At 47.5% G+C, this 9,093-nt stretch overlaps 2 protein-coding genes across 4 annotated transcripts in view; one reads left to right on the forward strand and one right to left on the reverse strand.

Annotated features, from left to right (window-relative positions):
* Positions 1-491, reverse strand: part of LOC105557622 (flavin reductase (NADPH)) — a 10,655-nt gene extending 10,164 nt beyond the window's left edge. For all 3 annotated transcript variants that reach the window (XM_012004910.1, XM_012004911.1, XM_012004909.1), the window contains exon 1: positions 434-491. In XM_012004910.1, coding sequence (XP_011860300.1) covers positions 434-476 — 43 coding nt within the window. In that variant the 5' untranslated portion in view covers positions 477-491. The remainder of the gene's footprint in view (positions 1-433) is intronic.
* A 6-nt stretch (positions 492-497) lies between these two features.
* On the forward strand, positions 498-7,945 carry LOC105557621. The gene is made up of 8 exons (XM_012004908.1): positions 498-575; positions 1,245-1,379; positions 1,446-1,634; positions 1,976-2,871; positions 3,049-3,309; positions 3,985-4,642; positions 4,722-4,890; positions 4,966-7,945. The coding sequence occupies exons 3-8, from the start codon at positions 1,521-1,523 to the stop codon at positions 5,361-5,363; spliced, it is 2,496 nt and encodes an 831-aa protein (XP_011860298.1). The 5' UTR covers positions 498-575; positions 1,245-1,379; positions 1,446-1,520; the 3' UTR covers positions 5,364-7,945.
* Positions 7,946-9,093: the final 1,148 nt, after the last annotated feature.

Consider the following 9,093-nt stretch of genomic DNA (forward strand, 5'->3'; position numbering starts at 1 on the left):
TGGTATCTCATGGTATCTCTTTCTACAAGAGGTCACTGTGACCTCTTGTAGAAAGAGATACCAAAGAGGACAGAAAAGGAGAGCACTCTCGCCCCCCTTACCGCAAATTTAACAGCCCCCTCGCCGTATGCTCGGTCCAGAGATTCTTAGGTCCATGGTTTGAACGTGACGCGCACGTCCCGCGCGCGCGTATATATATACGTATAACACGAAACAATTGGTGCAACTTTACGTGCAACGGCACATTCACGGCGCCGCGCCGTAAAGCTTCTCGTAGTACTACGCGCACAAGGCGGCGATCGCGCACGCCACGGCGCGGCGAGGTTGGCAGCGCCGATTGGCTAGGCGTGACGCTAGGCGCGGAACGCGGCGAACCGGACTGAGCCGAACATGGTGCGAGGCGAAACGTGAGGCTGCTCCGCGTTTGTCCTACCAGATATCGATTGGCTCCCGGCGTGGGCAACCGCGCGCGTCATGCGGCGATCATGAACGGCGTGCCCCTGCGCGACGACGACGACGACGACGACGAGGCCCGGATCGCGAGTGCGCCGCAGCCGATTTAGCGTGAACGACAGGTAAGCACCGCGCGCGCGGACGGCGTCGCCGTCCAGTCGCCTCTCCCGCGTCGAGAGCTCGCGCGCAAACGTCCGCGCGACGTCCTCCCGAGGCTCGTGCAACGCGGCAGCACGTCGGTCCGTCCTCCTCCTCTTCCTCCTCCTCCTTCTCCTCCTCCTCCTCCTCCTTCTCCTCCTCCTCCTCCTCCTCCTCCTTCTCCCCCCCCTCCCCCTCCTCCTCCTCCTCGTCGAGCGCTCCACCGAAATACCCCCCCGGCCGATCCGTCGTCGCGCGTTCAGCGACCGAGGGGAGCACCCTGTTTCTCTCCTTGGTCGGATACACGAGAGAGCCGCGTTTAGCCAATTCATTTGGCGCGGTGAGACCTAGGCCTCGACCTCCTCGCCGCGGCCAAACGGACGGACTCGGTTAGCTGTCGACGTCACCGGGGAGGAAGCTCCGATTCTCTCCTTCCTGCTCTTTTCTCTTTTTCGGAGGACCCCTACGCGCGAATACTTTAGCAAGTCTCTCGAACGGATCTCTAAACTGTCCTCGATCGTGGGTGAATGAAATTGATCCTTGTGACTCATATCTGTAGTTGTGACATTTCATCGATACCGCGTGTGACTCATCCTTCCTGTGTAGGTTGCTCCACTTGGAACTCAGATTGCGCTATCGTGTTGTTGTTTCAGGACTGTCAACCGCGTCGCTCGACAACTTGCCACTGCAATTTCTCACTCATAATGGACCATGCGCAAAGTACAAGCGAATGTACGAATATGGAGCTGGTGAGGCAGTCGTACATTGCCCGTAATACTTTTTCTCAGGTTAGACATCTTGATTCAGAGGTATTTTAATCGAGGTGAGAATACACGATTTGTGTTCGATTCCAGGGGGCGTCGTGGAAATATCAAAAGTTCTGGCTACCGTAGACTTCCCAGTGCACAGCTGAGACAACGGAATCTGAGATGGACTCCCCGCCATCGTGTTCGCTGAGCGCTGGGCCTCTCAGTGATCTTGGTAGCAGTGGCCTGGGGGGTTCAATATCCAGCGATTCCGTTAGGGCACATCTTGCGATGGAGGTAGGTCAACGGCAATTGAAGATACCTCAACAATAAAAGGATTATACCGACGATAACTGGCACGGTATATTTTCAATTAATACACGACGTTTTGACCAGTAATACTGGTCCTTCTCAAATATCACCCATTAGATGTGACAGCAAGAAATCTACAAAAAGTTACATTATGTGAGCGAAAGTACAGAAGTTTAATTTATAAAATATAAGTACGCAACAATGTCGATAAAACTTACAGGTGATGTATCAAAGAGTACGATTGTGTAGAAGTGCATAGTCAAGATATTAAAGATACCTCTTTCGAAGCGTACGCCCTCGATCTCTGAAATTATCTTTTTTTTTAGATGCAGGAGAGCGACATAGAGAGCAAGTCTCTATCGCAAGATTCTTTCGATTATTCGGACGGCATGTGCGGCGAGAATTTTAACACCCTGAAGAAGGGCCCGGGCTGGGGTGACGCGGACGGCAAGCTGGAGGTCGAGGTGGTCGACGTGGCGATCAAGCCGCCGCCGGAATTCCAGGACAGCCCGTCGCCACCGGACTCGGAGTCCTCGTTGGCGCCGATTCTCAACTACGCGCGGCTAATGAGACGCCGTACGCCGCGCTGGATCGACGACTACGCCGAGAACATGATACAGTTAATGGTGGAGGAGGCACTGGCGATCTCCTGTCGCATCTCCTGGCCGGAGGGGCGGATCGCGCCGGTCACGAATCCGGTCTCGGTGGTGACCCGGTGCCAGCAGACCAATCCCAAGCGCATGTGGGATCTAATAACGCCGCCAGTGTGCCAGGGCGCCGCCACAATCACTATTACTCCGTACAACACGCTGAACCGACCGAACTCACGCTGCTCGCTGGCCTCCTCGCGACTGTCCAGCTCCCACAATTCCATCAACACCACCGGGCTCGGCCACAAGGCCGACGACAGCAGCTTCATCACGTCCGCGATGTCGCACGACGTGCTGACGACAAGTGAAATAAGTGACATGTACAATGTACCATTCGATTCGGACATTTATACAGTGCCGATCGACGTGGTGCGGCCGCTGCACGATCTGCGAACGCCGCAGCGGCCTAAGCGGCACCGGCATCATCGCAAGAGGCGGCGGAACGTTTCCGCGAGTTCGCAGAGCGAGTTGGAGGCGCACATCCAGCAGGCGCGTCATTACTGCGGCAAATCCCGTGCCATCACGCACGTCATCAAGTCGCAGCGTTTGTTGGCCGACGTGTGCTGTAACGACGGCAATCCCGGTGTCGGCGGCGGCGGCGGCGGCAGCGGCGGGGCGGGTAGTGGTAGCGTTAGCGGTGGTGGCAATGGCGGGGGTGGCGGTAGCGGTGGCGGTGGCGGTGGCGGTGGCAGTGGAGGCGGCAACGGTGGCAACGGCGGCGGTGGCGGTGGTGGTAGTAGTTCTAGTGCTAGTGGTGGCGGCAAACGACACAGCGTGCCGGGTACTTCTGGCCGTCACAGTGTCAGAACGTCAAACGGACATGCACACAACATCGGCGAGCCGATCCACATGACCTTGCACGAGGTGCGACAGTACCTGCAGACGTTGTACTCGAGCTCGAGCGATTCTAGCGAGAATAAGATCAAACGGGACAAGGCTCCTCTGCTGGGCCACACGCCAGTGCATCTCGCCGGGACGCCCAAGGCCCTCAGTGTAAATAATAATAATAGGTAGGTGTGTATAACCCACACAGCACAGAAAGATTGCAGGAAGATTGCAGAAATGTTACATTGCAAGATTGCAATATTGCAGCAACGTTGCGCAACATTGCTGCAACGTTGAAATGTCTGCCCTCAGAGAGATTGTAGTGCAACATTATAGCAATGTTGCAGTGCAATATTTTGGGAATAATTTGTTGTTGTACATAAGCAGAGAATTTACTAATTACATATGCATCCGGGTCTTTTTCAATACACAGCAAGCTATTGCGAAGCAACCTAAGGAGATTATGTCGCTTCACAATAGATGGAGATTGCGAGCAACACCGCACTGATCAAGTACTGAATAATTCGCGCATTATTGGTATCAACGAAAATAACATTATAAACTTTTTGAAATAGAAAATATAGTATTTTTATTACTTTTCAAACATTGCTGCAATATTGCTATCGAAAGTTTGCAATTTTATATCCCTGCAAGATTGCACTGCAATTTGCAAGATCGCAACGTTTCTGCAATGTAACTGCAACCATCTATGCTGTATGGGAATAGGCAGCGAATTTTTGTCTCCTAATTCTCTTCTATTTATTTTCAATGTCGTAAGATGTCTTGAAATATTCAAGTTGGACAAATGTTCTTGGCTACTGTATAACGATGATCTAATAATACCCTAATGCTATTAATAGGTATAACAGTAATGCGCATACCGACTCGTCCACGGACACGCCGGTGTCCAACAAAAGCACTAGTAACGGCCTGATGATCCATCACCACAACAACAACAATAACAATCACAACAACAATAACTCGAACAATGTAAAGAAGCACAAGAGAAACGCGTTCGTCGGCATCAGGCACAAGAAGGCGCGCGACGAGTCGCACAAGGAGAAGAGCGAGTCCGAGCGGGAGAAGATGAAGAAGAGTCAGCGTAATTTCTCGCTGAACCTCAAGCAAACGCTCTGTAACATCTTCCGATTTCGGCGATTGGGTTCCCCGGACCACTTTGTGGAAAAACGGAACAGCATCGTGCAGGGAGAGATTGTCGAGGAGGAGGAGGGCGTCGATTCCGACCAGCACACCAATAACAACAACACCGCTCCGTCTGAGGTGGAGCCATCCGCGCAGAAGCTGCCGTTCTTCAAGCGCGCTCTGCCACCCCTGCCCAAGAGTAACAGTCAGGTAGGTGTGGAGCAGGCGGAGGAGGCCCTTACAGCGATGGCGCCCAAGTGCGAGTCGCCGAGCTCGGTACAGCAGCAAGTCCCGCCGCCTGTCACGCGACCGGAAGAAGACGTCGCAGAGGACACGAGCATGGATTTTGCAGCCAGTATCGAGAAAGTGAAGGACGTATGTAAATTTCGGTGTTCTTCTGCTACGGGAAGGTTTTGCTAAAACCTATCCGTAATATGTGTGTTTTCTGAAATAGTACGGATGGTATTGGGGACCTATATCCGGCGAGGCGGCGGAGAAAATACTGTCCAACGAACCGGACGGCTCGTTTATCGTGCGAGACAGCAGTGACGATCATTACATTTTCTCCTTGTCGTTCAGACTCAACAGTTGCGTGCGGCACGTAAGGATAGAACACGATCAGGGTAAGTTCCGCCGTCCACGGGACTCTCTTACGAAATGTGTAAACGTGCTTTAAATTCACCTTTCTCGGTACGCAGGTAATTTTAGCTTCGGCAGCTGCACCAAGTTCAAGTCTCACACTATCGTAGACTTCATCGAGAACGCGGTCGAACACTCGCGCAGCGGTCGCTATCTCTTCTTCCTGCACCGGCGGCCAGTTTTGGGCCCGATGCGGGTGCAGCTGCTCCATCCGGTGTCGCGCTTCAAGCAGGTACAGAGCCTGCAGCACACATGCAGGTTCGTCATCCTGAAGATGGTGCGCAGGGATTTGATCCCGACCCTACCGCTGCCCCGACGGCTCATCGACTATCTCAGCACGCCCCATTATTACAGCGAGCAGCTGGCGGCCGAGCAGGACGACCGAGCCGAGTCGCCGGTCAGCTCGTCGACCGGCGAGCTGGAGAAGATCTGCTTCACGCCGCAGGGTCTCTCGTGAGGTATAGCCGTATGACTTTTCCCTCCTCCTCCGCTCCGCTCTCTGTGCAAAGGGACGCTCGCGCCGAGCGTCGCCCGCGGCGTTTAACGCAAATTTAATTCGCGGTTTAATTAACTATTCGCAACATGTAAAAATTTACATCGCCATTTGACTCGGACTTCGCCGATGTGCAGAAATTTCGGGGGGGCTGCTGGATTAAATTCCGGCTGGATATAATACGGGATACGTCTCGTCTCTAGCTGCATTAAAATACTTATGTTATACAGGGTGCTCTCGGATTAAATGGCCAAACTTGAAAGATGTATTTAGGACCTCAAAGCAAGAAAAATTTTCCTCTGGAAATGTGCTCGTAAACGTTCCGTTCACGAGATATTGACTTCTGAAGTTATGAACTGTTAGGAATGAATAATTTCGAAATAATTTAGATTTATCCTCTTTATTGCTTTTTAATAATAAAAATTTAATTAAACATTTTGTTCAAAATGATAGCCTCCAGCTTGGAGACATGCATTGCACCTAGCGATGACAGAATGAGTGGCTGACTGACACTGTGCGTCTGTAATTTCGTTACACGCCTGCGCTATCCTCCGTTTTAATGATTGAAGATCATTAACAGGCACTTCATACCAGTTTATTCGACGAAAGCATTCAACGAACTAAGTACGATGATACGACGCTTTGTTTACCATGCAAATAAAAGCCTATCAATGACCTTCGATTTCGTAAACAAAGTTCCGTCGTACTGAATGTTTTGCGATTGGTTTTTAAATCAAACGAATTATGATTTACAATTCTCGCAAAACATTTTATGGACAGATGAAGCCATATTTACCAAACAAGGAATTCTGAATCAAAGAAATAGTCATATTTCGAAATTATTCATTCCTAAAAGTTTATAACTTCAGACGTCAATATCTCTTGAACGGAACGTTTACGAGCATATTTCCAGAGGAAAATTTTTCTTGCTTTGAGGTCCTCAATACATCTTTCAAGTTTAGCCATTTAACCCGGGAGCACCCTGTAGACGCGCAATTAATTTTCTAGTTCGAGTAACTCTGTTGTTTACATGTAAAAACTCTATTCTTGCTATTTCATTGAGTTCACGTCAGCGAATAAGAGCTCAATTCCTTAGCTTGAGTGAACACACGTTAACGTAGAAAAATTCAACGTTTGCCGCTAAATTAAATTCTAGTTAACATAAAGGAATTTAATTGGCAGCTTAATTGAATTATGCCTTAATGTGCGGAAATGTAATTGACGATCGAATTAAATTTTCGTCCCGGACATGCCGGAATTTAATTCGTGACTTTATTGGATTTTTGTTATCGTCGACGTACGACTAACGATTTTTTCGCTTATGATTTCAACTTGGACGATTTATGGCGTATCGATTCGTAAAGTGAGTATTGTGATTAAACTTGAAAGTAGAGGAATATATAGAGAAATTTCCGTGTGCACCATATATCTAGAGCTGCAAGTTATGGTCGTGTCAAGCTGATTTGTTCGCCGAGGGAAAGGAATCGATTTCATTTTGTTTCGACGGAAGTCGCGATATCGCATATCGCGACGTATTCGACGTATGTGCCACGCTGACACGGGACTTTTTCAGACGACATAGTTTTCTTTCCTCGAAGATAAACGCGCGATTCCGTGCAGTTTCCGTCGCAGCTAAATGTTAAACTGTTTGCGGTGATACAACCGTCGTTAACCCCGAGGTGGCTAATCGAGGAGAGATCAGTTTCTTCTCTCGTCGAACAATTACTTGACGATTACATGTCCGTTGTTAATTTGTGCGGTACAACTTTGGAGGCAAAGAGAATAGAGGAGACGCGCCGAGACCGAGCTGAGCGTAAACAAATTCTGTATAGTCCCTTTCTAGTTCAGTTCCTTTTTATCGACTATAACGAATGGCAAGATTACATGTGACATAAACCACGCACAAAATATCCGTTTATACGTACACGTATAAGTACATATATAAATATACACATACACGTATATACTGAGGAAAGGGAGGGAGAAAGAGAGACAGAGACACACGCGCAGTGGTCGGATGAAAATTTTGCGTGCCATACTTGCCATTTTTTATTATGCAAATCAACATTGATATTTCATTGAAGATTACGTTTAGCGTTTATTCGTTGCAGCCGTGCTTCCTGTTGAACTCGATAGTAGATAGAATATTCTTATAATTCAGTTTGCGTCTTTGGAGTCGATTTAGTTGATTTAGATTGGCTAAATTGCTAGATGGTCAAATCGACAAGGTGAAGGCATGGGATAGTGCGAATCACGTAGTTTTGTAGAAATTCTTGCATTTTTCTTTTACGAATCGATTACGCGTAACCATGGAAAGTTGTCTCGATTGTAAAGACTCTTACAAGTGTATAACCAAAGGAAATTCTGGCAATATTTAAAGGGTAGCTAAATGCTTACAATGCGCAATTCGAATGTTGCATGATTTCTCGTTTAAGTAACCGACTTTAAGACTAACATTTAGTTGATAGAAAGGCAAGTAACGAAACGTTAGTGACTGGTGCTATACGAAATTATATTCTTCATTTTCGTGCGCAATAAGAATAGTCGCGCGTTCACTTTTTGTGCCCGGACAATTTTGAAGAAGCAGCGACGTGCAATAACGCGAAATTGTCCGGATTCTAAATAGATTCTAAACCGCAATTCTATTTATATCTTTATACTCTTTTAATTTCGAGTGTACATATGAGTTTTTTTTACTTTATAAACTATTTAATTATACTTTCAGAAATTATATATAAAAAAAAGTGACACAAACTTTCCCCGCAAGCTTTCTCGAAGTAGATACTCATTCCGACCAATTTTCATATTTCAACGTTTCCTAGAGCTTAACAACGTGGCATTAGTATTGTTATAGATCTTCCGAAGGGAAAACTTCCCGTTGCAATCTGTAGGCGAAAATCGCAGCAAAATGTACCTCCATTGATACAGTGACCCCCTTTTCTCGTTCTTTCAACGTTGATTGATATCGGGGGAGTGGTTTGTTGACTGATTTATTACCTCGAGGTACAAGTGAACATGATTGCGTTTGTCCAGGAAGTGTGTCGCTTGAAATTCTGTTCTTTTTCGCGCTTCGATAAATTCGCAGACGCAGATACACGTACATACATACACAAACGGACACGCGTACACGGGCAAATTTTGTACCCAGTATCCACCAGGTAGATTTTGCAATACGATTACTATTAATATTAACGAGATCGTCCAGGGGGACTGTGCGAGTCCTGCGTGGGGTTTGTAAGGCATGTGCGTATAGTTAATAATGGTACCACAATACCTCACAGTCACAGAGGGAGGTATACGTATATAGAGCAGAATTAGTAAGGTTTTATAACGAGCGTATTTACATCGGCATAAGTTGCACACAGCATACACACGACACAGATACACACGCACGCACACAACAGACGTGTGATTTCAACTATAAGGAAATTCTAGTTGTAAGGGAACGCGAGCGTCTTATTTGATAAGATTATTGTTTCAAGGGTCAGTTGCATTAACAGGCTTCCCATACAGCACAGATGGTTGCAGTTACATTGCAGGAACGTTGCAATCTTGCAGAGACCTTGCAGGGATATAAAATTGCAAACTTTCGATAGCAATATTGCAGCAATGTTTCAACAATAATGAAAATACTATAGTTTTTATTTAAAAACTTTTTCCAATTACGAGAATTTTATAATGTTATTTTCGTTGA

The sequence above is a fragment of the Vollenhovia emeryi genome, unplaced genomic scaffold (assembly GCF_000949405.1).
Source record: "Vollenhovia emeryi isolate VEMERY1.0 unplaced genomic scaffold, V.emery_V1.0 DF939441.1, whole genome shotgun sequence".
In the NCBI taxonomy this organism is placed as follows: Eukaryota; Metazoa; Arthropoda; class Insecta; order Hymenoptera; family Formicidae; genus Vollenhovia; species Vollenhovia emeryi.

Excerpts from the sequence above, each read along its gene's own strand:
- LOC105557621 (XM_012004908.1), top strand. The coding sequence starts at position 1,521 with ATGGACTCCCCGCCATCGTGTTCGCTGAGCGCTGGGCCTCTCAGTGAT. Across the intron at positions 3,310-3,984 it reads AGTGTAAATAATAATAATAG|GTATAACAGTAATGCGCATA; the intron begins GTAGGTGTGTAT and ends TGCTATTAATAG. Across the intron at positions 4,891-4,965 it reads AAGGATAGAACACGATCAGG|GTAATTTTAGCTTCGGCAGC; the intron begins GTAAGTTCCGCC and ends CTCGGTACGCAG.